Source organism: Cyanistes caeruleus, unplaced genomic scaffold (assembly GCF_971803275.1).
Source record: "Cyanistes caeruleus unplaced genomic scaffold, bCyaCae1.hap1.1 HAP1_SCAFFOLD_94, whole genome shotgun sequence".
Classification (NCBI taxonomy): domain Eukaryota; kingdom Metazoa; phylum Chordata; class Aves; order Passeriformes; family Paridae; genus Cyanistes; species Cyanistes caeruleus.
In genome coordinates this window covers 1,122,175-1,141,120 of record NW_028255897.1, presented here as the reverse complement: position 1 = coordinate 1,141,120, position 18,946 = coordinate 1,122,175, and the positions used below count along the sequence as shown (strand labels likewise).

Genomic DNA, 18,946 nt, shown 5'->3' with positions numbered 1-18,946 from the left:
GCTGCCCTGTGCCCAGGGCTGGGCCCTGCCAGCCCAGCCCCAGCCCAGCCCAGCCCTGGGGGCTCAGCTCTGCCCTGCAGAGCCCTCCCAGCTCAGGGCACTGCCCAGGGGCAGCTCTGGCTCTGCAGGCTCTGATGGCAATGGCAGAGCAACCCTGAGGAGGCTGGAAAAGCGACACTGATGCTGCCTGTAAGGGACCCTGTGCTGATTTCTGTCCCTGCCTGGTTAAGATTTGAGAATTTATTTTTTTTAATTTATCGCAACCTGTCACAAGAGGTTGAATAGAGAAATGAAATGAGAGCTGAATATCAATGTGCAATTTCCCATCCAGGCAACCCAAAGCACTAGATTAAAAAAGCACAAACTTCCCTTTTATGCAGCCCCTGACTTGCTGTGCTCCCTGTATAATTTACATGGTGCAGTCCATGGGCAGAGTGGCTGAAAACACATTAGGAATCCGCTGTAAACCTACTGATCACTAAAAGTAACAGTTCAGCTATCTCAGGCATTGTCAAAATTCATAATACCTTTAATCTTTATCCCCCCTCCCTGCCATTCTGCAATAGTAGGAAACTGAATACAAAGTCTTAGAAAATGTCCTCATTTTTATCAAAATCCTTATCTTCCAAATATTCCATGACTGATCAGGAACCCTCAGCATATCAGAGTTTCAGGAGCATTCACCTCCCCTCCACCAGAAATACTCAGAGCTGTACTCACAGAGTCTGTAGGCACTGGCATGTTCCAGCTTTAGGAGATGCCTCCAGGAGCTGCAGCTGCATTGTCCTGCAGCCAGAGGCTTCCTGTGCCAAGGGCTGGCAGGGATTCTGCCCCAGGCACTTCTCAGCACCTTCCCAGCCCTGACTGATTGAAGCTCTCTGTGCCTCTGGGCTGTGCCCAGGGTGGCTGCAGGCAGTGCCCCAGCCCTGCTGGGCTGGCAGAAGAGCTGCTCAGCAAGAGAAATGTGCTTTTGAAGCTCTTCTTGGTTTCCAGGAGCTGCCTCGGTGCCAGGAGCCCGGCCCAGCTCAGCAGCACAGACACAGCAGCAGGACTTTAATGAGCCTCTTGGGGCTTTGTGCTGAGGCCCTGAACATCAGTCCCTGACAGGGAGAGGAAGAAAGCTCTCAAGAACTCCAAGTTAGAATCCAACTCCAAAGTTTCTTTCACTTTTAATGGGTCCCAGTGAGGGACGTGACTGAGAAAGTGTCCCCAGGCCCCAGGCAGAGCAGAGAACTGGAGGCACTGATGACAGCTGGGGACAAAGAGAAGCCAAGGCTTGGTGCCCTGGGCCACAGCAGCCAATGCTGTGCCAGCAAGGGCTGTGAGGAGACACCTTGTCCTGAGGCCCTGGGGCCTCCTGGCACAGCCCCAGCAAGGCTGGCCACTGTCACCCCCTTGGCCTGCCCTCAGCATCCCCCCTAGCCCACATGCCAGTGGCCTCAGGGATCTGCTGGAAGGAGTCCCTGGGGAGCCTTGCTCAGGAATGGCCCTGGGGGCTCCTTCATGTTCCCAGGGACTGCAGCTTTTTCAAAGGACTTTGGCTTTTGCCTTGGAGTCTCTGAGAGCTTTGTGCAATCCTGGACTCCAATTATCTGCTGTAATTAGTCCCTTGAGAGGCTTTGTCAGTAACAGCACTCAGTGGGGCTCATTAATGCTTCAAGGTACTTCAGGTTCTTAAGGCACTTTCCTTTTTCCTTCCCACCCTGAGTCTCTGAGAAGTTTGTGCAATCCTGGCCCCAATTATCTGCTTTAACGAGTCCCTTGGGAGCTTTGCATTGACACTCAGTGGGGCTCATCAATACTTTGAGATACTCAGGGTTTTTTCAGCTACTTTGGATTTTCCTTCCCACACTGAGTCTCTGGGAGGTTTTTGTGCAATCCTGTCCTCCAGTTCTCTCCTCCAAGGAGTCCATGAGGAGCCTGTGTTGGGGATGGACCTCAGTGGCACCCATTAATGCCTCGAGAAACTTTGGGTTTTTCCTCTGGCTTGGACTCCTGGAAAGGTTTGTGCAATCTCCTCTCAGGCCCTGAGGTTCAAGGGCTCAGCTCCAAATGCACCACGGGGCTCATTAGGATCAAGCAAATCCTAACAAACCATGGCTGTGCCTTGATTTCCCTCTGGTCTGGTGCAGTTCCTAGGAAAGTTTCCTAAATAGTTACGGAGAAATAGTTCAAAGAGCTTCTAAGAAATATGTATTCCTATTTTAAAGGGTGTCTTTTATTCCTGTTCTCTTTAGAGCAGAGGTGATTGCAGCACTCAGTGATGGATATTGATCCAGGGTCTCTCCTAAGGAGGTCTGGCCAGGTCAGAGAAGCTGTGCCTTGAGGTCTGACCCAGTGGGGACAACCTTGCTCCACATTCCCCAGCCCCATCCTGTCTCTCCTCACTCCCCTGGGACCTGCTTTGCTCACAGAACTGGCTGCACTCAGGCAAAGAGGGGTTTTCCTTCTTTGATTTTAGCAATCTAAAACTGCTGAGTTTCCCCATGGAAAACAGACACCCTCCTCAAGTGTGTGCCAAGGCCAAGGTGCCACCAAGGAGGTTCCCCTTCCCCAAGGCAGAACCACACAAGGAATGTTTCAGACACACAGGGAGTTCTACAATAAACACAACCCCAGAGTTGTCTGAAGGCAGAATTAGAGCAGCTGCTGAAGGACAGACAAGCTTTGAACTCCTTGCAGCTGAAAGCACCAAGTGGGTTGTTGGGAGGTGTGTGAGTGAGGCAAGAGTGAGGGAAGGGAAATGCAGAGAGCCCTGGGAGTGTTTCTGTGCAGACAGGCTGCTGTACAAGCAGCTTTGGAGTTCTCTGGGGGAAGCTGTGAGGGGGAGTTGGGGTGGAGTGACCTCCCCAGTGACCTCATACTGCCCCTGAGATGTCACACAGCCACCTGTGGTGTCACATCCCACTCAGTGATGTCACACAATGTCGTGGTTTTAAACCACTAACTAAGAAAATTACTTACTTCTTGCTGTGAGATATGGATTAGAGTAAGAGCAAAACAGGCATACAACTTAAAAGGGGAAAAAAAAAAAAAGTTTATTGACAAACCACAATAATAAGAACACCAGAATAAACTTCCAGAAAAACCTTTCCATCCCCTATCTACCCACTATTCCCTTGTTCACATGACAACAGAGACAAAAACTCTGGAACTTTGATGGTTAAAACAGTCTCAATTCTTGCTAGTCTTTTCATCAGTCTTTATAGAGAATCAGAAGTTTCTTCCTGTTAATTTATGGAATTTCTCACAAGAAAACTATTTTTGTTATAGTTTTCTATTGCCCTAATGTTAGCTGCTCAGAGCTGCTATTATTAGAGTTCACTCCTCCCATTTTCACATCACTCTGAAGTATGTATGGGCCATGAGTCTAGAGATAGCATTTTTAAGGATAAGTTATTCAAAGGCAAAAAAAAAGTCTTCTTCATCTGTTTCTGTGAGCTTCACCAGAAAACAGTTTTCTCATGGCCTCTCAAGGCTTCAAATCTCTCAACAGTTTTCTCATTGCCTCTCAAGGCTTCAAATCTCCCAGCACTTCACTATACCATAATTACTCTACTTTTTACTCAAATTTACACTTTGAACACTATTCCTCTCTAGATCTTATATCATGAATTAAAGGAGTTCTTTTCAGGACTTCATTGTCCATCTCCATAGTTTTAACAGGGAGATATTTCAGCTTAATTAAAGCATCTTCTTAATTCTCTACCTTTCCTGAAGCTTCTTTTCTTTCTTGTCACTGGTAGTTTATAAAGTCTCTTTTCATGTTGATCTCTCTCTCTCTCTCTCTGGATAAAAAGATTAATCCGCAAGTCTCATCTGGGTAATGAAAGAGTTAAAATCTTGCCCAGGCTTTTGTAGATGGTTCGGAGATCTCTGCCGAACAGGAGCTGGAGCTGTCTGCGATGGGAAGTTCCTCATGGCTGCTCTGGAGCGTGTAGTCTCTGCTCCAACCCGCTGCAAGTCCAGGGCCTCTCTCTTTCTTCACTGGGCAGTTTCTAGTGAATTAGTTACAGCAAAACCTGCAGCCGAGCCAGAGATCGGCTCGGCCCGGCCCGGCCCGGCCCGGGGAAAACCTTCCCCAGGCCCCCCCCATCTCCCGGCCAGGGGCAGGCCCGGCCCCATCCCCGCCCGGCCGCATGGCCTGGGCAGGGATGGGAGGCCTGGAGCTCCGCCACCCTCCACAGCCAGAAAACAAAGAGAACCCAGAGAGCTCTGCTTTTACATTTTAAGGTAGGGTTCACAAGTTGATCCCACTTTTCAATGGCCTAAACTGCTGTCAATTCCCAGCAATGACAAATACTTGGTCAGGAGAAAAGACTCCAAGCACTTCCCAGCAACTCCAACTCCCTTAAAGGTAAAGTAACTCCATGACAATATGGTGAGTTATGTGGATGGTTGTCAGCTCCCTTTCCTGCCTAGAAATCCTGAAACTGCTTCTAAATGCTGTTCCCTTCAGCTCTTGGACACCTACTGACACAGAGCTGGGAAAAAAATGCCCTGGCCATGGCTTACAAGGTGAGTTCTGCCAAAGTTAGAGCTCTGTGGGAAATCTCTATCCATCCCTATCCTTTTAATATATCTGTATGTGGAGGTGTGCATGGATGTGTCTTGGATGGAAAGGAAGGAGTGTGCAAACAACGTGACTGACACTTTCACTCTCTGTGCTCATTCCATACTCATGGGTACAAAGATATTATGGAAACCTTTGCAAGGACAGACCCTTCTGTCCATGGATACAGAGACATCCAAGAGCGCCTGGCACAGACAGACCCTTCTGTCCATGGATACAGAGACATCCAAGAGCCCCTGGCACTGACAGGCCCTTCTGTCCATGGATACAGAGACATCCAAGAGCCCCTGGCACAGACATTGCTGTTCTTCAGCCACAGACTGGATGAGTCCCTGAGACTGGGGCTTGGCCTTCCTCATGGTGAGGGGCATCAAGGAAGGCTGCAGTGTGATGGAGACTGTGATGGGCTGGGAACTCACTGGGGGAAAGGAGGGAGCAGTTGTGAAGTAAAAGGCAGGTGTGGGGACAGAACTGTTCAGAGAAGGGCTGAGCTACAGCTTGAGCAAGCTGAAAAATGTCATTTGGGGTCATCCCAGATGGATTTCATTTCAGAAATCATGGAAAAAGTTTAATTTTTGGGGGGTGTCATGTTTTCCCTTGGAGGTGGACACTGTGCAGACTTGAGCTGCATTGCCAAAATGCTCAAGTCTCTGCTGCAGGTCACAGCGTTTCTTCTTTGGCTGATCCCGGCCCGGTGCTGAGCCCAGCAGAGCCCTGGCAGAGCCCAGAGCAGCCTCAGCATCCGCAGAGCCCGGCTGCAAGGAGAGAAAGCAGAAACCGCCCGTCAGCTGAAGGCTCCTGTCCCCTTGTCCCAGCCAGCCGCGGTGCCCAGGCCATGCTGGCCGTGCTCAGAGCTGGGCCCAAAGCTGCCCATCACTGCTGCCTTGGGGAGCAGAGCAGGAGGGCAGGACATGTGCCCAGCCTGCAGCCAGCCACGGCAGATCCAGCCCCTCAGCAGCTGCCCAGAGCGGGATGCTCCTGTGCCCGCTGCCATCTCCCAAAAGCTCTTGTCCCAGCCATGCCAAGGAGATGAGGACCCACCTCACACCATCCGCTGCCACAAGAAAAGCTGGTCCCAAACGATGTCCTCAGTCTTCTCCAAGGGCACGGCCCATCCACGCCACAGCTGGTCCCAAGCACTTCCTGATCCAGACTGGACCCCACCTAGAACGCTTCCTTTAGAAAAACAAACAACAAATTAATGAAAATAGGTTACAGACAAAAAGGGGAAACAAGAAAAATGGTAAAAAATCTTATCTCTGACTGGAGCTTGAGGTAGGCCCAACCCCTACATTCTAGGGAAAAACCCACCCACAAGTGAGGGAAGCCCATGCTTTCTCCCTTTCCCCCTGCACTGTCCCCCAAAATCACGGTGATCCCAAAGCAAAGCAGGGGAGTGGAGCAGCCCAAGCCCTTCCTTGCCTGCACAGCAAAGCAGCCGTGCTCAGGTTCTGGAGTCCCACCTGTGCTCCTGCCATGGGGGTTTGTTTGTGTCGGGCTGGCTGCCCCAGCCCCAGCCCGGGGCACGGTGGGTGCTGGGGGCTGTTGGCAGGGCCAGGATCCCACTCCCATTTCGTACCCACCCCAGCCCACGTCCCCAGCCCTGCCAAAAACCAGCTGGGCAGCCACTGAGGAATCAGCTGCATCTGCCCCAGTGAAAGGGAAACCTTTGGTTCCCGGCCAATGCACAAATCTGGGAGCATCCCCCTGGGTCTGGACTTACCTGAAAATTCCCTGTGGAGCCTGGCTTTGAAGAAGGTGCCAGAATCAAAGTCCATCATCGCCAGCTCCCGCTGGCCAGGTGGAGGAAGAGGTTGTCATCCTTGCTGCTGTTCTCCATGTCTCCAGCAGCAGCAGCAGCCCCACCTGGTACAGCTTCTCCAGGGGCTCCTTCTTCCCTGGGGTGACACCAGGCTGTCAGGGTTCTGCCCAGGGCCCGGCTGTCAGTGAAGCAGGACAAGCAAAACCAGCTCAGATGGTGCCCACCAGTGCTGGGCAGAGCAGCTCAGCTCCAGCACAAGGGCTGTGTGTTCCCATTCCATGACCCCAGTGCAGTGACACAGGCAGGACAAAAAAGTCTGGGTTTCTTTGCTGCTGATTGCCAGGGCATGTGTGGAGCTCTAACTTACCAGGTCCCTGCATCACTGTGCCTGTGGCTCTCTCCCTTCTTCTAGGGCTGATGAATATCCTGCATCCAGGGATCACAGGACAGGTCTTCTAATGAGGGCCTGTCCAAGGAGTTCAGGGATAAACACCACCTGATCAGAATCTGGCAGTCTGGGGAGAGAAACCACAAACCACTGGTCAGTTGGAGAAGGCTCCTGTCTGCTTTGCCCCACTATTCCCATGCCCAGGCCACGCTGGATGTGCTCAGAGCTGGGCCTAAACTTTCCCATCAATTCTTTGTTTTGGAGGAGAGCAGGAGAGCAGGACATGTGCCACCTCCTCAGCAGCTGCCAGAGCGGGATGCTCACGAGCCCGCTGCTGTCTCCCAACACTGGTGTTCCCCCCGTGCCCAGAGATGAGGATCCACCTTGGGAGAGCCGTTGTGGCAGCGGGAGCTGGCCCCATCTGATGTTCCTGCCCCTCCTGAAAGGGTGCTCCCCGCAGACCATCTCGTGCAGCAGGATGCCCAGGGACCAGACGGTCGCTGCCTCGCCATGGTACCAGCCGAAGTCGTTCCATTCCGGGGGGCTGTATGACGGTGTTCCTATGGAATATGGATGGAGCTCATCAGGGGGATGCTGCTGCTCCCAGAGCCTGGCCCCAGCATCCCTGGGCATGTGGGGACTACCCCAGTGGCACACGGGGTGACCTGCTGCCCTCTCACCAGCACCTGGGACTTGGGTACAAACCTGGGGTTGGAAAAGAAGCCACTGGTGTTGGAAGAGGGCAGCAGAAACCCTGGCAAGGCCCGACCATGACACACAAAGGGAAATACCCACTCAGTGCTGGGGAAAAACCACACCCACATCCTCCCTGCTGGCATTGCCCAAAAAATATCTTGAACCAAGGCAAACCAGGTGAGCAGAGCAGTCCAAGCCCATTCTCACCTGCACACCAAACCAGCTGATGCACAGGTTCTGCCTCCCCCTCTCTTCTACACCCACCCATGGGGGATTTTGTCAGGCTGGCTGCCCCAGCCCCAGCCCCAGTCCTGGGAGAATCCCTGCTGCCACACCCAGGTTGGGCCAGGAGATGCCAGGACCAGGATCACCACCCCTGTGTGGGCTCACCTGCAAATTGAGTGTAGGCCGTGTCCTGCAGGTAGGTGCCACAGCCGAAGTCGATCAGTTTTGCGTCGCCGGTGTCCAGGTCTACCAAGACGTTCTCCGGTTTGATATCTCGGTGCAGGACCCCGCAGCTGGTGCAGTGCCGCACGGCCGCCAGCACCTGCTGGAACAGCTCCCGCGCCTCTTCCTCGGACAGGAACCTCCGTGCCCGAATGAAACGCCGCAGGTCCTGACACCGCTCCGGGCGCTCCAGCACCATCACGATGGTGTTGGGGAGCTGAAACCATTCCAGCATCTGCACCACACCGGGGAAGCCTGTGGACACCTTGTCCAGCAGCACTATCTCCAGGGGTGCGCTGGTGCCGTCGGGCTGCGGGAGGAGCACGGTGCCGTCAGTGGGGCTGAGGCCGTGCCAGGGCTCGGGAAGCCCTCAGCCAGCCCGGGATGCTCTGTGCCCTCCGCCGGCCCCACGCCCGCTCTCCCTCCAGGTGTCCTGGCGGCTCCCACCCTGCCGGGCCCCGGCTCATCCCCGCCCGGCACGGCCCGGCTTCTGCCGCTGGCCCCGCTCACTCACCAGCTCGCCCCAGTGCCGGACGCGGTTCCGTGGCACCTTTTTGATGGCCACCTGCAAGCCAAAGGGAACAGCGGATTCAGCTCACCGCCCACCGTGTCCAGCCCCATCCTCCTCCTCCGCCCCCTCCTCCTCCTCCGCCCGCCGCCGGCCCCTCTGCTCACCGGGAGTCCGTCCGAGAGCCGAGTGGCCGCAAAAACTCTGCCAAAGCCGCCGCGCCCCAGCAGTGAACCCACTCGGTAGCGCTGCTGCAGGGCCTGCTGCGCCTTCCCTGGGGAAGAGACGCGGCCGTCAGTGCTCGGCCCGGGGCCAGGAACGGCCCCCGAGCGCTCCCCGAGCTCCCCGGGCCGGGCACCCGCAGGCGTTCCCTCATTGGAACGCGACAGCGGCGGAGCTCGGGCCGGGGAAGCCGCAGCGGAGGCGGCGGCAGCGGCCGCACCGCCTGTGTCCTCCGCGGGCCCCGGGAGGAGCCGGGGCCGGGGCCGGGGCCGGGGCCGGGGCCGGGGCCGGGGCCGGGGCCGGGGCCGGGGCCGGGGCCGGGGCCGGGGCCGGGGCCGGGGCCGGGGCCGGGCCAGGCGGAGCCAAAGGGCAGCGATGCCGCCCCAGCCCCAGGCAATGATGCCCGCCCAGCAGCGCCAGAGCCAGCACAGCCAGAACTGGGCGGAGGCGAGACCGCGGAGGGACGGACGGGGACGGGGACGGGGCCGGGGCCGGGGCAGCCCCGCCCGGGGCCGGGGGCGGACCGGGGGCATGGCCCGGGTGGGCACGGGGAGAGGGAACCTGGAAGAGAAGGGGACACAGGAAAAGGGCGACGGGGATGGGGTGCGGGACAGTGGGAGAGGGAGAGGAGAATCGACGGAGTCAAGAAATTCGCTTTTTGTCTGCTTCCACTGCTGCTGCTGCCGCCGCTGCCGCTGCAACTGAAGCACCGGGGCCGTTTGTCCCCGTGTCCGTTTGTCCGTTGCCCGCTCGGCCCCGCCCCGAGCCCCGCGCTCCCCGGGCAGCCCCTGAGCCTGGCCAAACACGGCAACTTTGCCCTGCTGAGCCAAGAGCCAGAGTCTGGACTCCTGCACAGGGGCACAGCAATGCCCTTGGCTGCTGCTGTGCCTTGTCCCTGCTGAGGCTCAGACACCGTCTGAGCACATTCCCTGAATGCAGAATTTGTACCTGAGCCGAGCACTGCACTTGTGTCTCCAGCATTGCTTTCCAAGGTAAACAGGGCAAGGCAAACTGGCTATAGCTCAGGGTATTTTACAGGGTCTAAAACTTGCCAAGTCTCAGATCTTAGAGGTGAGAGCCATTTGGAATGAATGGGATGGACAAACAGTGCAAGATGGAAAAGGGAAACATAAAAATAAAGAGAGAAAAATAGAAAAAAAATCTTAGTGGTTGTTTCTTTGGATTTTATTTTCATTTCTTAAAAAAGCCGTTTCAATTTTCCCAGAATCTTCTCCCCAGTCCCGTCTGTTCTTTCCAAAAACCTGTCCTGGAGAACAAGGCGCAGCTCCTGTCACAAGATGTGCCCCCAGCTGCAGCTTCTCTTGGCTCCCCACACTGTGAGTGCAGCACAACTCTTGCAGCAAAGCAGGACAAATGTTTGAAGAACTTGACAACTTGTTCTTTCTTTTCCTCGTGGACAGGGGAGTTGTGCCATTGGTGAGGTTTTCATTGTTCCTCTTCTACCCAAAGAAAACATGATGGGCTACCAGGAATTGTTGGGGAATACAAGCCTGGCTGAATGTGGAGAAAGAATCTCCAGAGCCTGCAGCCAGCAGTGGAGAGCTCATCATTCCAACAGCCCCATGGACATCTGGAAAGTGATCTGGAACATGAAGATGGGCTGACAGAGGGAGTTTGTTTCTGTGTTCAGTTGAGATGATTCTACATCTCTTGCAGTGGGAGAAATCAAGAGCACAATCAGTTGATGATAAGCAGCAGAACATGATAAGCTGGACCTGTCAGTGGATGAGAGAAAGAATGTGAAAAGGAGAAATGCAGGGAATGACTTGGTGAACTTTGTGTGTAAGAAGGGTCATTTTTTCCTAATAATTCCCAATTCATTCCCTTTGCTTTTATCCTTTTAACAAGGCCAATTGCATCTCAGATTCCCAATGAAATGAGAACCCTGAGCTTGTGGAGCTGCCTGAAAGGTGCCCTGTTCCTTTTTCTGCTGCTGCTCAGAAGAAACAATGAAGCGAGTTGGGAAGTTCTGGTTTTTCTTTCTCCTGGTGGATTTTTTCATTTTATTTGCCACTGCAGAGGCAATTTCTGTGATGGCCTCTGTCAGTTGATTCTATTTCAGCAGCAGCAGCAGCAGCAACAGGGCTGTGTTTGAGCACTGCAAATGTGACCTGTGTGGCTTTAATTCCCCTCGACTTAGTGCTCAGGGAGTTGGGAGCATTTTGATCTCTAGTGATCATGATGCCTGAAACAAAAATCCTGAGTTCCCTGTGACAAAAGCACAGTGGGTAGCACTGATTGAAAGAGGCAATTGCAGCTGTACTGCTAAAATTCAAGTGGCAAGCAGAAGAGGGGCAAGACCAGCCGGGATCTACAATTGCCAAGGCCAAGGCACCAACAGCCTCCTGCTGTCACCTCAGGGTGAGTAAAACAGGGCTGAAAACAGCGCTGGAACCCGATCCTTTCTTCCTCTGAGGGCTGGCTGAGGGCAGCAGAGGCGGGCCCTGAGGAATCAGGGCTGTTTGTGGGGGATTGTTGCTGTAGTCCAGCATTGCCCTGGCAAAAGCCCTGGCAAGCCGAGGCAGGAGCAGGTGGGAAGGGCCGGCGCTGCTGCTGCTCCTGGCCGGGAGCCCCGGCCGGGCCGGGCCTGCGCCCGCTGCGCTGCGGCTGCTGCTGCTGCCAGAGCCGGGCGGGACTCGGGGACAGGGAATGGACACGGGGGGACAGCAAAGGCCTTGGGGGCTGCAGGGATGTTGGTGCTCGGGCCAGCGCCAGCACAGAGCTTCAGCCCGCAATGAACCCCGAGGGAAACGCTGGGGAAAGGCTCCATTCAGCCTTTCTTTACTCGGCGCTGTGAAGGGACCGAAATAAAAGGAAAGTGAGCAGGGCCCGACCCCTTCTCCTTTGGGAGGAGCCCCTGGGGCTGTGAGGGGCCGTGAGGGGAAATGAGAGGTTCTATGGGGCCATGAGAGGTTCTATGGGGCCATGAGGGGCTGTGAGGGGAAATGAGGGGCCATGAAGGGACATGAGGGGCTGTGAGAGGTTCTGTGGGGCCATGAGAGGTTCTGTGGGGCCATGAGGGGCTGTGAGGGGCCATGAGGGGCTGTGAGGGGCCAAGAGACGTTCTATGGGGCCATGAGAGGTTCTATGGGGCCATGAGGGGCTGTGAGGGGCCATGAGGAGCCTCAGCCCTGGCAGGAGGGGTCCCACCATGTCCCCAGGGCAGAGCAGCCGTGAGGGGCCGCGAGTGCAGACATGGCAGCAGAGCGGGCTTGGGGCACTTCTGGGAAGGGATGAGACCCTTCCCCAGCTCCAAATCACACCAAACCCACCATTAAAAGGATTTTCCATCTTTAGAATCCACTGGCAACTTGGAAATGACTGTACAGTTTAATCACAGTGGGAAAAGCAAGGGAATTTTCCCAGTGAGAGACATCCAGCCATTTTTATTCATGTCTAAGATTTAAAAGTCTTGACAGTGAAAAGTAATACTAATAAATAATAATAACAACAAGAACAAGAAATAAAGCCCTGAATCCCAACAATCAGCTCAGAAACATGTTTTTGTTTGTAATAGATTAGTAGTAAAGAAATAAATGAAATAGATTTCATTTGTAATTCAGACATGTTTCATCCTTTTCCCCGTTTCTGGTCCCCTTTCTCCAGGGTCATTTCCTTTACTCACCCACTTTCTAATAGGTAGAAGGAGTTAAGCACACTGGAAAAGACAACAGCTCCTGTTTTCAAGGGAAGCAGCCACCACTCCAGGGAACCTGAATTGCCCCCAGGCTTGTGTGTGCACTTGAAGGGTGAGCAGGTGTTGGGGACAGAGATCTCAAACTCCTTCCAAGGCTGTGAGAAACCCACAAGTGGCAAAGTATCATTGTGGGTCAGCTCCTGCTGAAATTCCATTCCCCCACACCCTCCAAATGGGCAGGCAGGGCTGGGCTCTGGCAGGGTTCAGTTTTGAGTGCCTTGTGCTCCCTGGCATGGAAGTGATCCTATGAACTCTGGTACTGATGGATTGTGGAATGGCTGCTGAAGGAGGAGGGGGAATCTCAGCAGACAGGAAAGTCTCTTCTTCTCCTGTCTCCCTGCAGAACCCCCTCTCCAAAGAGAAATGCCTGTGCTGGGTTTCCATGGCACCCCTTCCCTCAGCCCAGTGCCTGAGCCACTGTGTGCTCCGCAGGAGCCAAAGCCAGAGGAGTCCCAATATCAGTCACCCCACAGTCCCCACACAGCAGGAGAAAGCACTGCTTGCAGTGGGGCTGCTGATCTGCGACCCGTCCTGGTTCCATCCACCCCACTCCTCTCAGCCACAGGCACCAGAAGGATCCCAGGAAAGCCACAGTGCTCTACCAGATGCCAGGAGCACTCCCTGCTGTGGCCTCAGGGATGCTGGGTGACCTCGTGGATGAGGATCTGTGGCTGCTGATGGAATGTGTGGATGGAGGCCCTTGACAGGAGGTTGTTGGAGACACATGTGGGGCTGAAGGAGAGATGGCAGCTGTCAGTGGGGAGGGCAGGGACCCCACTTGTGAGTCCATTGCCTTGGACACCCTCAGCCACAAGATGTCCAAGGAGTCACACAAGGCTTTGGCACTCTCAGCCTTCTTTCCCCCAAGTTCCTGCTTTCTGGACATTGACAGTAGAGAACCTTGCTTGTTTCTACAACTAGAACTAAGATCCCAGATGGAACAAGCCTTGCTGGTTTTAGTCAGAAGCATCAGTGACCAAAAGTTGTATTTCCATTGGTTTGGTCACATCTTTGTTCCTTCTCAGTGTTCAGGCTGGGCTGTGGGGTGTCCTCATTTGCTGCATTTTCTGAGTTCCTCTTGGATCCCTTGAGCAATAGGTTGTGCCCTCTGAGGATCCTTTGTGCTCCTTGGTGACCCAGGAGAACCTTCCAGGCAGTTTTTGGGGGAACTGCTGCTGTGATGTCACAGGAACGTTGCCGTGTCCTTGTGGTGTTCCCGTTGCTGTGGGGCACAGAGGCCTCAGTGTCAGAGCGGCTCTGGGCACCTGCTCATTGCCTGAGGATCCTCCTGCCCGAGGCATTCTCAGCAGCCAGCCCAGCCCCTGACGGGTGTCCTTCTGTCCTGGCAGGGGGACAGACAGTCTGCAGACGTGTGCAGCCAAAATGATCCAGCAAGTGGTTGCTGCAGTTTGCACTCTGCACTCTGTGGCTTCTGATGGGTATTTTTTAACCCACTGGGTCCCTAAGTCGAGGATTTCCCCAGGTGCACCATATGTGCCTTTGGGATTGCTGTGGGCTTCCTGTTCTTCCTTTGGAACTGAGGTGATTTTGAAAGAAAATTGCCATTAGGATGCCATTTATTTGGGAAAGCTCCTGCCAACAACTTCTTTAAAAAGGGGTTGTTTGTAGCCAGCAGGCTGTGCACAGAATTTGGAATGGAGCCTGGGGGGGTTCTGTTCCCCAGAGAAGAGTCTGTGGCAGTGAACTCTGGCACTCCCTCTGTTTGCTGGCCTAGCCAAAAACTGGACACAGCCTTGTATTTTGTGCTGTTCTCTTGCTTGCTGTGTGATCCAAAAGGACTGTGGCTCCAGGAGGGAAGTTGTGAAAGCAAAATGCTCTCTTGGCACTGACTTGTTGTGTGGGATTTTCCAGCACAGGCAGCTTTTTCTCCTAACAGCATCTGGTTCAGGTGAAGGTCCCCTCACACATGGATACTGGGAAGCTCCTTCTTCAGTGAGCAGGGAAGGAACCTTTGGTGTTCAGAGATCCCAGTTGTTCCCTTTCAACACCATCATGAGCCCAGTAAGCTCCAGTATGATCCTTGTCACATGGCAGCACTCCCAGGATGGTCCCAGTTGCCTCTGACTAGATCAACCCAGTCAGTCCCAGTATGATGCCATTGGCTCCCAGCATGGTCCCAGTTGCTCCCAGTCACCCCCAGTATGGGGGATGATGTGCATGGTGTGTTCCCAGTCATTCTCAGATACTCCCAGTATGAGTCCAGTCACTCCCAGTATGATCCAAAATTGGATTGCTGGGAGTCCTCATGGAATCCTGGAGACCATTGTGACACTCCAGGGCCCCATGGAACTGTGGTGACACCAGGTTGGCTGGGAGTGTTGATGTGCTGCAGGGTAGGAGGGCTCTGCACAGGCAGCTGGACAGGCTGGATCCAGGGCCCAAACCCAACAAGGTGAGGTTTAACAAGTCCAAGCGTCAGGCCTGCACTTTGGCCATAACAACCCATGCAATATAAAGGCTGGGGATAGAGTGGCTGGACAGCAGCCAGGCAGAAAGGGAGCTGGGGCACTGATGGACAGCAGGCTGGGCATGAACCAGCAGTGTGCCCAGGTGGCCAAGAAGGCCAATGGCTCCTGGCCTGGATCAGGAATGATGTGGCCAGCAGGAGCAGGGCAGGGATTCCTCCCCTCTACTCTGCACTGGTTGGGCAGCACCTCGAGTGCTGTGTCCAGTTCTTGGCCCACAATTTAGGAAGGCCATGGAGGGGCTGGAGCATGTCCAGAGAAGGGCAACAAGGCTGGTGAGGGGTCTGGAGCACAAGTCCTGTAAGTGATAGTAAAAGGTCTCAAAATGTTATAAAATTCGGGGACTTAGAAAGGAAGTTAGGTTTGGAAAGGCATTCGAAAAGTAGGCCCTGGGAAATGTTAGGCCTTGTGCTTGCTAAAGATCAGGTCAAACTGCACCTGTGTATTCTGTAGATGTTCGTGATACAATTGTTAGATATGATTAGATATAATTATTGTTTAAGGAACACATGGAACAATGTTAGGGGCCTGGGGGATCACGAGAAATCCATGCTTGGGTAAAAACAATGCATACAATAGAACAATGTAAGTTTAATAATTAATATGTAAGTTATATAATGATAGAGTATAAAAGATGTTCAGTTCAAAACCAAGATGGGTCAGATTTGGGTATGTGTACCCCTGACACCCAGAGCTCTTAATAAAGCACCTGCATATGATCATTTGTGATTATGTGTGTTCCTGAACGCTAACAATTTCATCAGATTTTACTGGAATTTTGTGAGATATTTGTGGAATTTTATGGAATTTTTGTGGAATTTTGCAGGATATTGAGGGTATTTTGTGAGATGTTTCTGGAATTTGGTAGGATTTTGAAAAGATTTAGGTTTTTTTTTAATTTTTCAGCAATTTCGTGGGATTTTGCTGGAATTTAATGGGATTTTGAGAAAATTTAAATAATTTTAACAGATTTTTCTTGAATTTTGTGTGATTATCTTGAAATTTGAGGAATTTTTATTGAATTTAGTGGGATGTTGAGAAAATTTAAACATTTTTCTGGGATTTTTCTGGAATTTTGTGGGATTTTTTTGGAATGTTGTGGAATTCTCTGGACTTTTGTGGGATTTTGAAGAGACTTGAAAAATTTTGAGGGATTTTTCTGGGATTTTGTGGAAATTTGTTGAGATTTTGTGGGATGTTTCTAGAATATTGTGGGATTTTACAGGAATTTTGTGGGATATTGAGATTTTGTGGGATGTTTATGAAAATTTGTGGGATTTTGAGAAAATTTAAATAATTTTGTTAGATTTTTCTAAAACTTTGAGGGGTTTTGAGGAGATATGAAGAATTTTGAGTTATTTTTCGAGACTGTGTGGAAATTTGTGATGATTTTGTGGGATGTTTAGGGAATTTTGAGGGATTTTTCCTGGAAAATTTGTGGGATATTGAGGAGACTTGAAAAATTTTGATGGATTTTTCTTAAATATGGGGAATTTGAGGAGATTTTGTGGGATTTTTCTGGAATTTGGTAGGGTTTTGAGAAGATTTAGGGCGCTTTGTGGGATTTTTTCACTATTTCGTAATGCTTTTCAAGATTTTTGTGGGATTTTGAGAAAATTTAAAGAATTTTATGGGATGTTTCAGGATTTTTTTGGGATATTGAGGAGACTTGAAGAATTTTGAGGGATTTTTCCTAGATTGTGTGGAAATTTGTAATGATTTTGTGGGATTTTCCTGGAATTTGGTAGGGTTTTGAGAAGATTTAGGGAGATTGTTGGGATGTTTGAGGAATTCTGTGGGATGTTTCTGGAATTTTGTGGGATTTTTCTGGAAATTTGTGGGATTTTGAGGAGAGTTGAAGAATTTTGAAAGGTTTTTCTAAGATTGTATGGAAATTGGAAAAGATTTTGTGGGATGTTTCTGGAATTTGGTAGGGTTTTGAGAAGATTTAGGGAATTTTGTGGGATGTTTCTGGAATTCTGTAGGATTTTTCTGGAATTTTGTGGGATTTTTGTGGAATTTTGAAGGATTTTGACGAGACATGAAGAATTTTGGGGGATTTTTCGTAGATTGTGTGGAAATTTGTAAAGATTTTGTGGGTTGTTTGTGGAATTTGGTAGTGTTTTGAGAAGGTTTAGGGAATTTTGAGGGTTTTTTCACAATTTCGTGATGCTTTTCTGGAATTTTGTGGGATTTTGAGAAATGTAAAGAATTTTGTGGGACGTTTCTGGAATTTTGTGTGGTTTTTTTGGAATGTTGTGGAATATTCTGGAATTTGGTGAGATTTTGTGGATACTTGAAGGATTTTCCAAAGATTTCCTTAGATTGTGTTTAAATTTGTAAAGATTTTGTGGGAAGTTTCTGGAATTTGGTAGGGTTTTGAGAAGATTATTCTGGAATTTTGTGGGATGTTTGTGGAATTTGGTAGGGTTTTGAGAAGATTTAGAGAGTTTGTTAGGATGATTGTGGTATTTTGTGGTATTTTTCTGGAATTTTGAGGGATGATTCTGGAATTTTGAGGGATTTTGAGGAGACATGAAGAAGTTTGAGGTATTTTTCTAGGATTGTGTTGTAATTTGTAAAGATTTTGTGGGATGTTTCTTGAATTTTGTGCCTTTTTTCTGAAATTTTGAGGAATTTTTCTGGAATTTTGTGGGATTTTTGAGTAAATTTTCTTGGGCATTTCAAGAATTTTGAGGGATTTTGAGAAAATTTAAATAATTTTGTGGGATTTTTCTGAAATTTTGTAGGATTTTTTTGGAATGTTGTGGAATTTTCTGGGTTTTGTGGGATTTTGAGAAGACTTGAAGAATTTTGAAAGATTTTTCTTAGATTGTGTGGAAATTTGTGGAGTTTTTGTGGAACGTTTCTGGAATTTGGTAAGGTTTTAAGATTTAGGGAATTTTTTGGGATATTTCTGGAATTTTGTGTGATTTTTGTGGAATTTTGTGGGATTTTTAGGAGACTTGAATTTAGAGGGATTTTTCTCAGATTTTGTAGAAATTTGTGGACATTTTGTGGGATGTTTCTGGATTTCGTAGGGTTTTGAGAATTTTCAAGAAATTCTGTGGGTTTTTTTTAATTTTGAGGGATTTTGAGGACATACGAACAATTTTGTGGGATTTTGGAGGTGCGCCTACAACTCCCGTGATGCTCCGCGGCACCTTTAAACCGTATTATACCGGCGCCTACAGCTCCCATCATCCCCCGCGGCCCAGAGATTCCCTGTTACAGCCCCCCGAGTGCCCGCTCGGACCCCAAAGGGTCCCCAGATTCCCCCCCTGGACCCCCAAGTGCCCCCTGACCCCGAATTGTCCCACAGAATCCCTAAATGCCCCTCCAAGTGCGCACTCGATTCCCCTAAGTGTCCTCCAGACCCCCAAGTTCTCTCTAAATTCCCTCCCCAGACACAAAGCTGCCCCAAATGTTCCCCAGAAAAGTCTCCATGGACCCCAAAGTGCCTCCTTTTACCCTGTCTGAGAATAATTTCAAAATTATGACTAACGGGCTAAAAATAGGAGTAATTGGCATAAAGAGGGAGAAATAGAGGTCAGTTAATTAATGAAGGCAATTGTGGTACTTAGAGCCAGAGAACAATAATGTTTTTTGTTCCTGAAAAGGTATCAATTCTTTTATATAAATGCAAAAACAAGGTTATAAGAATACAGAATAATATTATTATAAAAAGTAAAATTTTATTTTTATAAATTAATTAGATTTTAATGATAAACAAAAATTGATAAATGTTCTCAATGTTTTGGGATGTCAGTCCCAGCTGGGCGATGTCAGACATGCTGAGGCTCGGTGTGAGGAGCAGGTTGTCCAAACAGGGGCAGCCCACAAGGGGCTCATTCTTCTCCCTGACCAGACCTCCTCAGGAGACATTCAGCATCAGGATTGTAAAGAGCAAATCGTTACCCCCTGATCAGTACACGAAGATGTTTTACAGTTTGAGCAGTAGAATGTTGTCACCGTAAGGGGCCTTCTTTGTTAATATAGCTCATGTTGTGTCATGTTTGGTAAATACCAATGTTGTTGTACCAGCCTTGTTAATGCCACCTGGCCTTGTCTATTGCCTCTGCTGCTCCTGGCACCCCCCATGGCACCGATGACAGCACCCAGTGTGTAGATGAGCCCAACTCCCAT

At 50.8% G+C, this 18,946-nt stretch overlaps 1 protein-coding gene and 1 long non-coding RNA gene across 2 annotated transcripts; both read right to left on the bottom strand.

The window, feature by feature from the left end:
- Nucleotides 1–5,731: 5,731 nt before the first annotated feature.
- LOC147646546 (uncharacterized) lies at nt 5,732–6,847 on the bottom strand. The gene is made up of 3 exons (XR_015281847.1): nt 6,703–6,847; nt 6,297–6,513; nt 5,732–5,749 (listed from the first exon to the last, which is right to left on the bottom strand). It is a non-coding gene; the product is annotated as an uncharacterized LOC147646546 (long non-coding RNA).
- Nucleotides 6,848–7,043: 196 nt separating this feature from the next.
- LOC147646545 (serine/threonine-protein kinase pim-1-like) lies at nt 7,044–18,946 on the bottom strand. The gene is made up of 4 exons (XM_086873313.1): nt 18,842–18,946; nt 7,810–8,176; nt 7,107–7,283; nt 7,044–7,057 (listed from the first exon to the last, which is right to left on the bottom strand). Exons 1-4 carry the CDS (start codon nt 18,944–18,946, stop codon nt 7,044–7,046), a joined length of 663 nt encoding a protein of 220 aa, XP_086729439.1.